Source organism: Medicago sativa, chromosome 1, assembly GCF_051527215.1.
Source record: "Medicago sativa cultivar Bolivia chromosome 1, Bolivia_mono, whole genome shotgun sequence".
In the NCBI taxonomy this organism is placed as follows: Eukaryota; Viridiplantae; Streptophyta; class Magnoliopsida; order Fabales; family Fabaceae; genus Medicago; species Medicago sativa.
In genome coordinates, this window is record NC_140749.1 from 7,860,139 (window position 1) to 7,876,823 (window position 16,685).

The 16,685-nt window shown below is 35.2% G+C and overlaps 3 protein-coding genes and 1 pseudogene across 3 annotated transcripts; 1 reads left to right on the plus strand and 3 right to left on the minus strand.

Annotated features, from left to right (window-relative positions):
* Nucleotides 1-1,455: 1,455 nt before the first annotated feature.
* On the minus strand, nucleotides 1,456-5,312 carry LOC146952253 (zinc transporter 4, chloroplastic-like). The gene is made up of 2 exons (XM_085700382.1): nucleotides 4,571-5,312; nucleotides 1,456-1,983 (listed from the first exon to the last, which is right to left on the minus strand). Exons 1-2 carry the CDS (start codon nucleotides 5,246-5,248, stop codon nucleotides 1,528-1,530), a joined length of 1,134 nt encoding a protein of 377 aa, XP_085556508.1. The 5' UTR covers nucleotides 5,249-5,312; the 3' UTR covers nucleotides 1,456-1,527.
* Nucleotides 5,313-6,047: 735 nt separating this feature from the next.
* On the plus strand, nucleotides 6,048-7,010 carry LOC146952254 (uncharacterized; annotated as a pseudogene).
* A 1,803-nt stretch (nucleotides 7,011-8,813) lies between these two features.
* Nucleotides 8,814-9,789, minus strand: LOC146952255 (uncharacterized). The gene is made up of 3 exons (XM_085737156.1): nucleotides 9,603-9,789; nucleotides 9,363-9,487; nucleotides 8,814-9,247 (listed from the first exon to the last, which is right to left on the minus strand). Exons 1-3 carry the CDS (start codon nucleotides 9,787-9,789, stop codon nucleotides 9,041-9,043), a joined length of 519 nt encoding a protein of 172 aa, XP_085593282.1. The 3' UTR covers nucleotides 8,814-9,040.
* A 1,001-nt stretch (nucleotides 9,790-10,790) lies between these two features.
* Nucleotides 10,791-16,173, minus strand: LOC146952256 (cytosolic Fe-S cluster assembly factor NBP35-like). The gene is made up of 4 exons (XM_085700396.1): nucleotides 16,099-16,173; nucleotides 15,784-15,848; nucleotides 15,576-15,677; nucleotides 10,791-11,916 (listed from the first exon to the last, which is right to left on the minus strand). The coding sequence occupies exons 2-4, from the start codon at nucleotides 15,821-15,823 to the stop codon at nucleotides 10,988-10,990; spliced, it is 1,071 nt and encodes a 356-aa protein (XP_085556522.1). The 5' UTR covers nucleotides 15,824-15,848; nucleotides 16,099-16,173; the 3' UTR covers nucleotides 10,791-10,987.
* Between the last annotated feature and the right edge of the window lie 512 nt (nucleotides 16,174-16,685).

Here is a 16,685-nt window from a genome sequence, read left to right on the forward strand (position 1 = left end):
CACTACCGTATACTTATACGGTATTTTTCATTTTCCATTTTTTTAATTTATTTTATTTTTCTTTCCCTCTTCTCCTCTACTGCAACCCTCACTCTCTCTCCTCTTCAACCTCCTTCGATCTCTCTCTCTCTCTCCACACAACCATACTCAGCCTCCGCTCCCTCTCCGATGATTCCGACCGCTGCAACACATCCACTATTTCTCTTCAGCAGCGTGTGACAATCGGCGCAACATCCAGATCTAGACATCATGTGAAGGTCGACGGCGATGGTGGTGACGACGACTGGAGGTGATGATAGATGATGGTGGTTGTGAGGAAGAGGTGTGGTGCTGACAGTGGGAGGATGGTGGTGGTGGGGAGGACGACGGTGGGAGATCTGGAGGAGAAAAAGAGAAATGGAGAGAAAAAGATGGAGAGAAAAAGAGAAATGGACGTGGGTCACCGCGACGGAGGATGGTGACGGTGGTGGTGGGAGGACGGTGGTTGTGGACTTGTGGTTCAGTTCTGAGAGAAACTAAACAAAGGAGAGAGTGGGGCACGAGGTAGAGAAATAGAAGAGGGTGTGTAGTGGTTTTACAAAGCTGCCCTTAACTTAAGGTTGAAATGACAAAAAAGCCCATGGTATTGGTATTGTGTCTAAAATTTTGTGTCTAGTTATCATTCCTCCTATTAAAAATAGACATTGACTATTAAAATTTGAATTTCGATTACGGGAGTTTTTCCATATTTTTTGTTCATCACACTTTCATTAAATTACATATGGTTGATGATGAAATCTATGGGAAATCTAAAATAAATTAATATAATTTTATTTTTTTATATTTTATGCTATTTTTTTATAATTCAAATTTTAAATTTTCCATAAACCTTCGTTCGAATTTTTTTAGGAATATTAATTTATCAATGTGAGTGGAGATTCACACATAGGTTTTCCCATTTGACGCTCACACGTAACGATTGCTTCTTTGTGGTATAGTGACAAGAAAAAATTTGAGAATATGAACAGAGTCAAAGTATGTTAATATTCATTTAAAAAAATAGTATAGAATTTGTAATTATTTTTTGTTAATGAAGTCCCTACAGAGTCCTGAGCTTAATTTTATGGGTACGCTCCCAAAAAATCTTAAAGCCATGAAAACTTAGAGATGTTAGTATTGGTGAAAAAAATTACTTTTCCAACGTTAATTTTAGCTATGTATAATGTATTTATTTATTGCTCATGGTGTTGTTTTGTTGTGTTGCTTCTCTTCATTCCTATCTTGTCAAGTTAACCGTGATTCTATAGATGTATAAGTCAAGAGCAAGTCTGGTGCTTTAGAGTTGTATCTGTTTCATTATGCATAAATTCTGCACTTTACCCCAATAGCGGGTAGTGATCTACGCATTGTGTAATTTGTGGCTGTTATAACTTCGACCAAAAAAATATATATGTATAGAAATGAGGACCCCCCGCCAATGAAGCTATTAATATTGAAAAATAAATTACAATTATAATATAATACTACAACAAAATTAAAATAAATTATTTAAGCCCAAAGGGCAAGAGAGGACATAGATCCAGCCCCAAGGAAAAGCAAACAAAAGGACACAATCTGAAGCCTTAAGCTACAACGCATTTTCTTACTAAGAAAATCAGCAGCTATTAAATCCACCAAAGCCATGTACACTAAAATTCCAGCTGACAAAGAGTCCAAGATACCTTCTGTGATAAGAGCCCCTGGACTATAAGGGTTGAAATTTGAGGCAACTAATGTCCCAATTGCAACACCAAGTGGTGTTGTAAGTGCAAAAAAACATGCCATTATTGTTGCTGATGATGTCTTGAATCTGGCTTCGGATATGCAACCACCAAGTGCAAATCCTTCAAAGAACTGGTGGAAGGATAATGCTGCAATTAAGGGTCTCATTGTACATGGACTTTGTGAGACTCCTAGTGATAACCCAATTATCAAGGAATGTGAAACTATTCCAAGTTCCAATACCTACATGAGTTGGATAATTACAGAAAATTGTTATTAGTCTGTTCTTCATAATCTATACATAACTTCAAGTTCAAGCAAGTCTTTCGATTGCATCTGCTATAGCAAAATATACGCAAAAAAATATTCAAAAGGTAAAAAAAAAAAAAAAAAATAAAGGGAAAAGGTCAAATGTAATAATCTAAATTTTGGACCAAAATACATTTGAAGTTTTGAATCTTTTTGTTTATATTTTATTACAACAAAGAAAATACATTTTATTGGGTCTTTAATTTTGAATGAAATATGCATTTATTTTCTTCTTTTGAGTAAAAAAATGCACAAAGATATTAATGGAGATAGCAAGAGTGTTCGTGCATGCATATTAAAAACATCAACCCTGTGCACACATTTTTGCCATATACACAATGATAGTAGTACTTTCAAACACTTCAATTGAGTTAGCTCAGCTCAACTAATATTGATTCTGTTTGACAAAATGAGAGGCCCACGTAAATAATGGCTAGTCTAGTCCATTAAAAGCTTCAAAAAGTAAACAAAAAATGGATGGTTGCTATAGACCACGCAACTGCTTAGAGAGACAGAGACCAAGGAACCGAATATAATCCATGCACGCAATATGGACGGTGGAATATGTTCAATGGTCAAATAGGAAAACAAAACACACAGAAGAATAAAACATTAGGGTAGCACTTTATCTACAGAAGAAGCAAAGATTACTCTCTCAATTCCTTCCTAATTCTCAGAGTTCTTTACACATACAAGAAACTGATAAATTTCCCTTAAAAAAAGTAATAAATTTGGTTATTTTTGATAAATTTTTTGTATTTTTTTCTATAATATCTTCTAACTATTTATTATTACATTTCTTTCGTTTCTCTTAGTAATATTATTGACAAAACAATAAATTGAAATTGAAAAGTAAAAGTAAATAGGAAGAAAAAAAACTGCAAATATGACAAGTAAAATGGAATAGATCTAGATAGTGGTTATTTGAGTACTAACCAAGTGCAATGAACTTATCTCCAACTAACTAAGAAAATTTCTTTTTGAGAGGTATCAAGATAGTTGCGTTAGTACTAACCAAGATAGTTCTAAAAAATTAACCTTCCTTCTTTAAAAAGAAAAAATTAACTTGCCTCTAAAAAAATTAACCTCAAAAAAAAAAAATTAACCTAGCTTGTGAAGTTTCGGAATATTCACCATCATAACAATACAATGAAAATATCAAATTTATAAAGAGTTATCTTCATTATTTTCTAAAGTGTTAGTTTTAAAATTGTTAGTTTTTGTATTTATCAATGAGAAGAAGAAAAAAAAAACTCCTTAAGAGAACAGTTTTTTTTACCGGATTTCACTTTTAGTTTCCATAATAAAAAGTGTCACGGGTTCGTTCTTACAAAAAATTCTACCTCAATTTAGTCCTTGATGTTAAGTCAGTATGTTTAAAACATTACAAAAAATTCCTTCAAAAAAGAGTTCAACATTGGATTTTAGGTAGAAATTTTCGTTGCTTTATCTTGAGCTTTCAAAATTGACATTTAATATCACATTTTAAAAAAATCTAAGTTTATGTAAAGAAATTTTTTATGATGTTCTAAACATGTCTGAAAAACATTATTCAAAAATTTTGTAGTTTAACGATAATCAAACAATTTTGAAAATTTTGATGGGGACAAAAAAACTTTTGTAAGGATGGAAATATGCCACTTTTCATGGGGATGAAAAACAAAATTTGTTAATTTTTCAGGAAAGAAAAAACTTATTTAATCCTTTTTAAAAATGCATCATTATTTGCTACCATTTTATCTTTTATCCATCATAGCGACTCACTTTTAAAGTCTATTTTCTCATTGTTAATACCAACAAAAAATTTCAAAAGAAAAACATTTTCAAAAAGTTGACCAACCCTAAATTTTCGTCTTTATTTCAACTTTTGTGCGAATTAAATGTGTTCATATAGATTGACCGGAATTTTGTAAAAGATTAACCTTTTCACTAAATAGATCAAATTCCCCAATTATGTAAAAGATTAACCTTTTATCTTAGAAGTGATGCATTCAAGACCTTAGAACTTCAGAAAATGTTTTTTCTATCTAAAACCTATCATTAGTTTTCTTTTTAACTTTTTTACAAATCATCGTCAAACATTGATTTGTTACATGATCTTATTTTTTAAGGTGAGACATAAACTACCTTTAAAGAATTAAGAATAATTTGTTCATAGATTAATCAAAGTTAGTCAAATGAGCAAATACATACAAGTGGTAACCACAAACTAACTTCCACTTTATTTGCAAATTGATTCATATGACTAATTTTGATTGTTTGATGGATAAATCCCTCACAATTCTTCAAAGCTAACCTAAAACAAACCCATTGTTAATAACAAAACTTACCATTATTTTTTCGAAAGGAAGAAACTTAACATTATTAAACGTACACAGTTTTATATTATTTTCTTTGTGGCAAAACGTATAAACATTAAAAAAAAAGGTATCAAAAGTCAAGATTATAATAAATGAGATACGTGACGTGACGTGAGCTAGCAACCAAAGGAAGAAAATGAAGAATGTTTATTATTGGTTACCTGAGAAACAACGACATGGCGGACGCTACTATCCACACCATCATGCACTCCAAATGAATGAGAATGACCATGTCCATGTCCATCACCATGGTTTTGATGTGAATGTCCATGTTGCGACGCATGAGCATGCATCCCCACAATATGCATCCCACCACCATACTCTTCCCTAACTTCCACAATCCCTGATCCCAACAACTCCTCTTCCAACCCCTCACCATTACCAACAACTCGTCCGTGCTCAGGGCCACCACTGTCATGTGTTCTCTTGTGTTGCGTCTCATAATACTGCGTCGCAACAAAGTCAACCAAGAGAGTAAACAAGGCAGCCATCATCGCAAAAAACCCGGTAAATGGAAACTCCGACCACACGTGAGAGTATGATTTCAAACAACTATGATTCAACGCTTTCCAAGCGTCTTGAAGCATATGAACAAAACCCGTCGCTAGTATCACTCCTGCAGCAAACGCTTTAGCTGCCGGTAAAATCTCCCCGTCGGATCGTAATAATCCCTGTCGGTTTCCCAACAACGGTATAGCAATTCCAGAAAATCCTGCAACAAGAATTGACCCCATCGCGACGAATTTTAAGATCAAAGCTGCTGACTCGTCGCGACATAGGTCTGACTCACTGCTTTCGCAGCTCGAATTCATCATGAATTCATGAAAGAGGGTAGACATTTTTTTGAAGAGAAGAAGAGGGTTTTAGAAAAGTTTAAAGGTGGAAGTGGTGATGGCGTGAAGTGTAGGCTTGGAAGAGAAGAAAGAAATATAAAGAAAAAGCGTTTGTGAATTGAAAAATATTTTAATTTTATTATAATAATGTTATAAAGTAAGTGAAGCATATAATAAAAATGAATATTGGAGAACAAATGATGTCATAGACCATGTTTGTATATTTGGATTGAGGGGTTATGGAAGCGGAGAAAGGACATAGCAGGAATGGAGTAATGGTTTTGTCAACAGAAAAAAGAGTGGAGTCATGGTTATGACATAGTTTTCATTTTTTTGGGAGAATATGGTTATGACAATTTAGTTGCAATAGGACAGCAGCTTGAATGTCGACATTATTTCGACATTATATGTACCATTTATTTACTTATTAAAAAAAATGTAGTACCATTTATTTACTTATCCAACCCTGTATTTTTATATTCTCTTAGATTTCAATTAATTTTTTAAAAGAAAAAAATTCATTCTGAGCAAAGCTCCACCAATAGGGACATTGTTATATACAAGTGTTATTGGCATCCCACAAGTTTTATTTGATGTAAAGTAAAAAAATTGGTCTTATATATATAAAAAAAAAAAAAAAAATTAAGTCAACAAAAGTAGATTTATTTGATGTAACGCCCGTTATGGCGAAGTAGGTGGGAGGTTGAAGGTGGGGGGCCAGAGTGGTTCTTCTTGGTGGCGGGAGGTAGGTAGGATTCGTGATGGAGATGGTGATCATGGCGGTGGGTGGTTTGGTAACAGTGTTATGTGGAGGGTGGGTGATGGGGTTGAAACTTTGTTTTGGTCACACAGGTGGATTGGTGGTATCCCGCTTAGTGTGTGGTTTCGTCGCTTGTTTGACTTGACTGAGAATAAAACCATTACGGTGGCTAATTTGTTCTCTCTGGGTCTGGGGCGGGATGGGGAGGGGTGGAGTTGGCTGCGCATATTGTGGGCGTGGGAGGAGGATTTGTTAGAGGAGTGTAAAGCTTTACTATTTGATGTCTCGTTGGTTCCAAATGTTTCAGATAAATGGGTGTGGCTTCCAGACATTGCTGATGGGTATTTTGTGCGAGGTGCCTAGGACTTGTTACTTAACTGTGATACTTCTCAGATGGATACATCTATGGAGTTAGTGTGGCATAAACAGGTTCCATTGAAGGTCTCGGTCTTCGCTTGGCGGCTCATTCGGAATCGGTTACCTACGAAAGCTAATCTGGCTATTCGTGGTGTTATTTTTGCGGAAGACATTTTGTGTGTTTCAGGGTGCGGTCACATGGAGACAGCCGAGCATCTTTTTCTATCGTGCTCCGTGTTTGCATTGCTATGGCAGCAGGTGCGCGATTGGATTGGATTCGTTGCGGTGGATTGTAATAATATTTCCGATCATTTGGTGCAGTTTACTTATATGACAGGTGTTAGTAAAGCTAAATGTTCGTTCCTGCAGCTTATTTGGCTATTGTGTACTTGGGTTGTGTGGAATGAACGTAACAAACGTCTGTTCAATAATATTGTAACTATTGTTCCCCGTCTGTTAGATAAGGTTAAAATGTTATCTCTAAGGTGGCTAAAAGCTAAAAATGCATGTTTGTTTATGGCACTCAGAGGTGGTGGTCAAGCCCTTTAGCTTGTCTGGGCATTGGCTAACTTTGTTTTCTCTATATTTGTGCTACTGACTGTCTGTAACTTTGTAGTGGTATCCTAGGCACACCTTGTGCTTGGGAACCGCTCTTTGGTTATATAATTCATTTTGGTTTCTTCAAAAAAAAAAATTGATGTAAAATTTAACGCAATTACATTAACTTTTGTTGATCTAATTTTTTCTTATATATAAAACCGAATGGAGGGTTTGTTAAACTGTAAAATGAACTAACTTAGACCCCCGATGAATGTTTAATTAGTGTGACTCTAAAGTTCGAACAAATTAACCGGCAATTTTACGTGTGGGGGAATGAAAGTTAAGAAAATGTGGTTTTGAACCCTTAAGATTATGGTTGTGTATAAGTAATGCCTAGAATGTGTATGAACTTGGGCTTTGGCCCTCTTTTGTACCAAAAAAAAAAAAAGAATGTGTATGAACGTGCCAACGTAAGTTGATGCAATCGGTAAGATTCAAGTCAAGTCTCGTAAAGAGCGGAATTTGAACATTTTAAATTATGAATTTTTTTTTTAAAAAAGTCTAATATTTCAATTTACCATTGATTACACAAAATTTCATAGAAACCTATCTCTCTCATATATTCTACTCCAAATTTTTCCCTGCTTAGGCTCATTTTAAAAATAAATATATCCCTAAATATAAGTCATTTTACAAAGTATCAGGTACATTTATTACTCATTTGCCAAGCACTTCTCTTTTACTACTATCAATTTATCATAGAAAATTAAAGGTCAATATTAGGAAGGAAAAAAAACTATACACAACTAATATTTATTTATATACGAAATATACACATTAGTTACATTATCACCTTTTCAATATATTTAAAAAGTGGTATGAATGTTTATAATTAGTAGTGGAGGAGTATCTCCTTTTTTCTCACTTTTCTCTTTTATAAAATATACTAAATCCAGGACGACTTTGATCCTATACTATAAATCTATATTGAGTGAATCATCAACTTCATCCCTAAATTTTCACGGGTCGGTCAAATTAGTCCCTCAATTATGCGAAATATCAATTTAATCCCTGAATTTGTTAAATGTCAATCAAGTTAGTCCTTCTGTTCAAACAGAGTGTTAACGGGGCTGGCGTGGCCGTTAACCACTCACATGTCAGACGCCACGTAAGCAGAGACTAATTTGGCCGATAATAACAAACATTTTGAAGGACTAAATTGATTGATTTGCAGAAAATGATTTGGCTTTCTTCCCAAACGGCTCTTTTCTTCCCCAACGGCTCTTTCTTCCCCAATTGTATAAAATTGGAACCCTAATTACAAAATATGCAATCTACACTCAAATCACCAAAATTTCCTCCAATAATAAGTGGTCCAGTTCCTCCCCTATTCAAAAAATTTCAAACCCTAATTTTTTCGTATTGAATCTGAAAGCCAAAATCCTCAAAATTTCTTGAAGCAAAACTATTGAAATTGAATCTGAAATGATGGGGGTGGGAATATGGAAAAACAGTTATGAAAGTAGAGCTTCATCTTCAAGCTCCAAGTTTAATGGTGTTGTGAGAGTTTGTGTTGTTAGATCCAATACTTCAAGTTGGTGTCCTAGAATTTGTGTTGTTAGAAAATCCAAGACTTCAAAAAACCCAGGAAGGTCATTCTATGCTCGCCCTCTGGTAAACTTTTAATGAAAAGAGGTTGAAGATGATTGAGGAAAGTAACATTTTTGTAATAATATTACCATTAAATTAGTCCCTAAATTATTTCTCTATCTAGCAAATAGATCCTTACGTTATATTAAAAAAAACCATCAAATAAGTCCCTGAATTGTTTAATCAGATATCAAATTGATCCTTGAAACATATGTGTACAAAATAAACTAAAAAAACCAGAACACACAAATTGAAACTGAAATATTACATAGGCAAAAGTCATAGGTCATAAGTCAGAGAAATTGCATAGGCAAAAGCAACCCAACTACGGGACATTAACAAGTCATAAGTCTTAAATAAAGATAAGCAAAAAGAAACCCAACTATGGGACACCAACTTTGACTTAAATAAAGATAAGTCTTAAATAAAGATAATTCAAATAAGCCTAAATATTACAAGCATTCAAAATATCTTTTAAACTCCACGAAGCATCACTTCTTTGGAAATCCAGGAGTTGGTATAAACTCCATGAATTGAGTAGGTTGAGTCGAACCGGGTGGACCATAGGTTGGATATGGAACCCTAATTATTCCAGCAGGAGTTGGATGAGCTGGTGCAGGACCCCTCATTGGTGTTTGCTTAGGCCTGTCAGCTGAAAGAACCGGTCCTCTAAGGCCATACCTCCTTGGTGCAACACCCTGAAATTGAAAATGCAATCAAATTAGTCCCTAAAATCATAAAATAATCAATCATATCAGTCCTTCAATTAATATATTAATTGTCAAATTGATCCTTAAAATTTAAGAGTCATACCTGTCCAACATTTGCAACAACATTTCTTGCAGTTTCTGCATTTCTAGGCACAACATTTTCTGGCACAAAGTTAGGAGCATTTCCAGGCACAACATTTTCTGGCACAGAGTTAGGAGCATTTTCTGCTACAGAAACAAAATAAACAAAATGATAAAAACTTAAAACGAAAAAACAAAAAAAAGGACAAAAAAATGGTGAATACGAACACAGAAACTTGATAAACTAGAGGAAAGATGTTACCTTTAACCACAGCCGAACACAGAAACTTCAAAGACGTGAGAATCGCCGGAGATGATGATGATGATTTTGGATAGGTGAGAATGGAGAAAGTTTTAGCGGGAAGGAGAAGAGTCAAGGACGTTTTTGATGTTTCTGAGAGAAATGTGAGGGAGGTATGAGTAATACAGGGGCAAAATTGGAATAACATAAAAAATAAAACTGAAAAGTGAAAACTGGAATTTTTCCACTATCCATCAAATTAGTCCTTGAACACGTGGCTTCCTTTTTGCCACGTGTACAAGACAACACAGCATGCAGGGCGACAGATCAGCATAGCTAACGGAGCACTTGGACGGAGGGACTTTTTGATGAACGTCTGACAAATTCAGGGACTAAGTAAATATTTCGCATAATTGAGGGACGAATTTGACCGACCCGTGAAAATTCAGGGACGAATTTGATGGTACACTCATCTATATTTTAAACACACTCCCCTTCTCATTTCCGTCTTTCAATAATTCCCTAATAGAATATAATTTTGTAATTGTATATTCTTTTCACACTTATGTTTTCTCAAAAAACAAAACACCCCTTTTATGAAAAAGAAAATGACAAACATCCCACTATAATCTGAATGTTTCATTTGGCTAGAAGATATGCTAGAAAATTTCCTTGGATACTCAATTTGATTATTTTAGATAACTCCAACTACTAACTAAATCTCTGATTTAGAATCTGCATACAATTTTGTAGCTTTCGACTGTCGTACTAGAGAACGTGTATAATCTGCCGCAAACAAGACAAGTGTGGCAAAAGATGTTCAAAATGCATAGATACACCTAATAAGATGTTCATAATTTGCATTCTTAATGGTTTCTGTCACGCAAATGTTCTATAGAAGGAAGTAAAGACAAAGCAGCTTAGTGACAAAAACTCAGAAGTTCTTTATCTCGTTGGGCAAATACAAACTACAAAGTCACTAGTTAATAGAAACACGCGATTAAATATATCCAATAATTGACGTGAAAAAATGGAAAGATTGTTTTACACGCAAATGTGGATGCTCATTGTTATCCTTATAATAATAACCTTATGTATAAATAGCTTTCAATACACATGATAATTCTTTCAAACACTTATGGCATAAAAGTAGAATAGCAGAAATCTAAAGTCGAAATAAACATTTCAGATATAATAGAACCTACAATGTCACAAACAAACTGGATAACTTTATTTTACTGTGAATATGAATGTAAACTACACTGTCAAATAGCTGTCTAGAAAACAATACTTCTGCTCTCAAATTGCCTCAACCCCATAAAACTTAATTTTACATGGCTTTAGACAGAAAAACGAATTTTCTGTCAATTAGGTTTCAATTTACAAGACGAACAAAAGTAGATCTGCTACACTCCATTGCTTTCCGTCATTGACAGCCCACTAGTTTCCATCAGCTTATCTATTATCTTTTGTAATGCTGGAGCGCTCACGACACAATCCTTACCTGCAAAACACGATCTACCTTCTTCAGCTGCCTTGCAAAGCTGTGGATCTAAAGGAACCTTACCAAGAAAGGGTACCGCCATCTCGTTACACATCTTCAACGCTCCACCACCGCTACTATCAAATACTTCACTGCAGGCGATTAAATTCAGCATTTCAGGCGCTTTTTCTTTCATGTACTCCGATATCCACTCCGTAACATCTTTCATCTCACCATTATCGGTAATCTTCATAAACTTGAGATTTGAGATGGGCTGGGACAGGCCACTCATATTCTCCACAACCCCAAGAACTTTCACTCCAACTTTCTTGCAAAAATTCACTTCTTTTTTCACATCAATAAGAGAGACTTGTTGAGGAGTGGTAACTATGATTGCACCGTCTACATTAGCAGCATCTAGGCATTGAACAATTGAAATGTGTTCATCTGAGGTTCCAGGCGGAGCATCGACAATTAGAAAATCAAGTTCACCCCAATAAACGTCTTTTAAAAACTGCTTGATAAGACCATTTTTGCGTGGACCTCTCCATATAACAGCTTCGTCTGGATGAGGAAGCATGAACCCAATTGACATGACCCCAAGATTAGACTCAACATAGACAGGAGACCAACCAAGGTTGCTCTGGTGTATCTCTTGACCTTCTAGGCCAAGCATCTTTGGGATGCTTGGACCGCAAATATCAATGTCCAGAAGACCAACTTGAAAATCCCTTGCAGCTAACGCAAATGCCAGCTGGGCAGAAAATGTGCTCTTGCCAACACCTCCTTTTCCTGACAAGACCAGTATCTTATGTTTCACAGTGGCCATTCTTTCGGCAATGGCAACCATATCTGCAAAAACCAATGCAAAAAAACAATGAAAATGTGACCAAAATGCTTAAACATGAAGGCAATTTGATTGCTCAACATTCTCAATTCCATAAAATTAAGAAATGCCCTATCCGAAAACAGCCCAAGTGTCGTACAGAAAAAATATGACATCAAGAAAGTAGGTATTTCTACCAATTTCCGTTAAGAAAAAATATTATGTTATCACCATTAACTTTGAAACAATGGCAAAATAAAAGGATCCAGAGAATATTTATAATCGGTTTCACAGGAAAAACATGCTGATTAAATATCTTAATCATTCTTCAAACTATTATTGGAGAGAATGCATTATATAAATCAAGTCTATAGCTAATCCTACAAGACATGTCGAGTGAAAGCATGATAGAAGACCACCAAACAGTGAAATGTTTTTTTAGAAGGCAAAAAGAGCTAGTATTATAAATGATCAAGCACAAGAGCTGCAAGAGTACAAAAATACAAACAATGCTTCTAAACAAGGCTTAACTAACTACCAGGAAGCAATAAAAACCAAAATTGACTAAAATCTCCCAAACCAAAATAAGACAAGAAAAACTGATACAATTCAACACCAACACAAAACTTCCTAGCAAACCCACAGATCTAATCAAATAACCCCAATGCAACATACCATATAACGCAGGTAAACAGAAAAAAAGGATTCCAAACCTCTTTATCCCACTCCACTTCAAAAAGTCTTAATTTTTGTCTAATGGCATTTCAAAAAGTCTACTGAAATTTAATTTAGTTCATGGTTGTTACTCGTTGATTTCATAGCATATATCAAAAACTGATGTGTACCTCCCAATTCCCTGGATTGTGCAATGAATAATTTTAAATGATGTAAGATGCTGAATCACACCTAGGTTCATTAGAGCCAAAATAGAATATTTAAAGAGCAAAGGTGGAAAGGTATTAGATGCAGAGCTGTGGCATAATGCTATTTGATGGAGAGTTTTGCACACATCTTGTCACTGTCACAAATCATAGATGCAATATGATGGGAAGCCAAAATTTAGAAGCAGAAATCGAGTATAGAAATAGATCAAACAAAGGGAAATAGAGTGTATTTATTTGATGAAGGAAAACTGTAGAAGGTAAAGAATCCCAATCTACACCAGAGCCAAGCTCCTCAGAGAAGGAGAAAATTCTCTCTCGGCCTAACCGTAATGGTTCGCTCCAATATTCCTCAGTCCCCATCAATCTTCACTAGCCTCACTCACCATTTATACAACTGAGGCCATAACAAACCTGCCAACTAAGCAGCCTACCACACTCTCTATTTAATATCCTAACCACACTCTTTATTATGTGTGTCTATAATGAGATCGCACCCCTTGTATTTATAATGGCTTTACAATAAATATACATTGAATGCTTATTTAGTAAGCACTAGCCTAGGAAGTTGAACACTCTAAGAGTAATGACAATCAATCTAGGAAGTTGTACAATTAAAGAAATATCTAAAGATTCTTACTTTTAACACCCCTACTCAAGCTGGAGCATGCATGACAGATGCACCAAGCTTGTTACAACAAATCAAAAGTCACCATCAAGTGATCATCAACGGAAAGAGAACGTTGATAATCATTTGTGTGAATATAGTAACCGACTCACCAAATGATGAAAAACACCTCTGAAAGTGGCAGAGGGGGACCTGCGATGGCTGGATTTGGAAACAATTAACCGGATAGTTCGGCACACACTCTTACATGCTGATTTGGCACCAGGGCTCACGTGCAGGGGTAAAAGCGGCGCGTGGAGGTGCATTCATCAGAAGATGGCAGCGGAGAAATAGTCATTGTGCATGCCAGAGGATTACGCGGCGGTATGGTGGTGGCGCTCGGTGTTGAGTCGCACCAGAAAAGTGGCAGCTGGTATTTGCACAGTGGGAATGGGCGTGAAGGTCACTGAAAGGGATGAACACAGTGATAAACACCTCTGGCAGCTGGTATTTGCACAGCGGAAAGGGTGTGAAAGTCACCGGAAGCGATGAGCACAGTAATAAACACATTCCTAGGAACAGAACACTACTAATATGTGGTTCTGACGGAAGCAGTAGTGAAGCACAGTGTCACAGAATCAGAACCAGCTCTGATACCATGTAAAATATGTGAAGTCTGTGTAAAATATGTCACAGCTCTAATATGTGTGTCTATAATGAGATCACACACCTTGTATTTATAATGGCTTTACAATAAATACATTGAAAGCTTATTTAGTAAGCACTAGCCTAGCAAGTTGAATACTCTAGGAGTAATGACAATCAATCTAGGAAGCTGTACAATTAAAGGAATATCTAAAGATTCTTACTTTTAACAATTACAATACACCCCTTTTTACTTATCAGCCCTCACTCGGGTCTCCATCAAACTCTGCTTTGAGAGCCTGTAGCAGATGCTCAAGGTCAACATCCCTTCTCAATGAGGAACACAGTGAAGTGAACAAACAAACTATGGTTTGAGTATTTTATTATAGCCAGATGGCTCAAGTCTATATCAATGAAGCTTTTGGATACAGAGGTGCAACAAATGCAACCATCTTTTTCCTGATCATGGAAGCATTCTATTCTGGGAGCCTCTAGTAGGTGTTAAAAAGTCCATCACCCTCCCACATGATCAACACTAGCTATGGTTTAGGACTTTGAGAGTTTTACTATGACACGTTTGCTAAATTTTGTATCTTCTAAAAACACAAGAATGTCTACCACCTAACGAGGAATTCTATTTCCTATCTTTTTGTGTGTTGTCTCTTATTCTTTAACTTTCTGTGAGCAAATGCCTATATAATGTCACTTTGTTTCCCTTTTGTGTATTAGGCCGCTAACTTCACCATTAGGCAAGTGTGGAAATCAATCTGAAGCTATTATCATATCAATTAGCATCTCTAGTCATGAATTATTAAGTTGGATTGAATGATTTCCAACACATGGTTCATTTCATAGTTGTCAAAGGATCTCCAACGTCACAAATTGAACAAATCCTCTACACAAAACTATAGCCACTATCAAACGCCCAAGGAATTAACAACCCTATAACAAGACCAAACAATAAACAAACTAAGCAAAACAGTATCACATAAAATGTTTCACTAGTCTTGGCTTTAAAAATCTTCTTACGACAACGCCATAACTATGAAAGAGCTGATTTTATTCCATTTCTTTGCTAATCAACCCAAATAAGCAATGATAATGATGAGCCCGGAAAGAAATCACACTACAATATCTAGTACATGAGCACCAAGGTTAAATAATACTCAAAAACAGTCCCAAATCCTAGAACTTAAAAGAATGGTGTTTGAACAAGCTTATATAAATAAGGGTTTGTTTTGATTGGTTTATTTGAGCTTATCTACTAACATAAGCATGTGTGACTTGTGAGACTGATTATGGACACAACTTACGACATATCCAATTATCCATACACTGTTTCACCTTGTTTTCATAAACTCTACGGGATAACTTGCGAAAACGGCTCATAGTTTATATGAAAACAGTTTGACTTTATTTTATCTTTTTGTTATCAAAATAGCTTATATATAAGCACCTACATGATAAATGATTAAGTGCGTTTAATCAAACAGGGCCTAATGGTCATTGGAAATAAACATAAAAGCATAAGAGAAAGGTGAAGAGTACCAACCAGGGTCAGGTCCTTTAGGGGCAGTGGCACAAATTTGCTGATTTGGGCAACCTTCACATGCATCAGATTTTCCAGCAGAATCAGACTGAGGACCTGGGCAATCTGTAAATGCCAGCAACAATACAAAATACACAAGAATCAAAGTCAATGGAATATATAGAAAAATAGCAAAATTCAAACACATAATAAATAATAAATATATTCATACGTTCGTTGGCATCCTCGGGTATATCTCCGTTGTTCTCCATGGAAGCTCTTCTCTTCTCTTGTGTACTATGAAAAGAAAAAAATAATAAAAAAGGAAAAAATCAATTATTTTAACAAACGGTTCAGTATCAATCATCAAACTTGCTATGATAAAACCAAAGAGTATGATTTTAGAATCAATTTTAGATGATCAATCCATTCAAAATTAGAAACCACATAATCAAACACACCAATTGAAAGTAAGAAATATAGAAGAGGGCCGCCACCGCAAATCGCGGCCGCCGTAACAAGGGAGGGGAAGGGAAAAGGGGAAAACCTGGCGGGTGACGACGATGACTCCGGCAGGTGTTTGTTTCTGATACGTAAAATGAGAACTTTTGATGGAGCAATTGAGCTTCGTTGAGTAGGGTTTTAACTTTTAAATTAATTTTTTTTTAAATATAAAATATTTGTGAATTATATAATTTGGGCTTTTTAAAAGGAATTTGATTGGGCTTTCAATTAGAACTTGTTTTGCTAGTTACAATACAATTTTCATGGTTGCACCCTCTGTTAGTTTGATATGCTCATAAAAATTGGATGACATATTTTCTTTTATTATATATATTAGATTAGATTAGATTAGATTAGATAGATAAAGTAATGAGGAAAATAGTCATTTTTCATTCCTAAAAGTATAACAAATAGCCACAATAGTCTCTCAAAGGATCAAAATTTCAAAATAGTCCACGATTTTGCATTACGTTAGTCAAAATAGTCTTTGATGTTCAAATGTTGTGTTAATAGTGTCATATCAATCCTTCAATGTATTTACTTAGTGTTATATCATTTTCTATATGTACTTACTTATTGTCATATAAACTTATTGTCATATCAGTCCATCAATGTATTTACTTACGGTCA

Bases quoted from the DNA above. Each gene is read 5' to 3' on its own strand.
- LOC146952253 (XM_085700382.1), bottom strand. From the start codon at position 5,248: ATGTCTACCCTCTTTCATGAATTCATGATGAATTCGAGCTGCGAAAGC. The intron at 1,984-4,570 runs GTAACCAATAAT...CAACTCATGTAG, and splicing joins GCCATGTCGTTGTTTCTCAG to GTATTGGAACTTGGAATAGT.
- LOC146952255 (XM_085737156.1), bottom strand. From the start codon at position 9,789: ATGTTATTCCAATTTTGCCCCTGTATTACTCATACCTCCCTCACATTT. The intron at 9,488-9,602 runs GTAACATCTTTC...TTGTTTCTGTAG, and splicing joins GTGTTCGGCTGTGGTTAAAG to CAGAAAATGCTCCTAACTCT. The intron at 9,248-9,362 runs GTATGACTCTTA...TTTCAATTTCAG, and splicing joins TTGTTGCAAATGTTGGACAG to GGTGTTGCACCAAGGAGGTA.
- LOC146952256 (XM_085700396.1), bottom strand. From the start codon at position 15,823: ATGGAGAACAACGGAGATATACCCGAGGATGCCAACGAAC. The intron at 15,678-15,783 runs GTATGAATATAT...TGGCATTTACAG, and splicing joins ACCCGAGGATGCCAACGAAC to ATTGCCCAGGTCCTCAGTCT. The intron at 11,917-15,575 runs GTTGGTACTCTT...TGGTTTTTGCAG, and splicing joins CCCTAAAGGACCTGACCCTG to ATATGGTTGCCATTGCCGAA.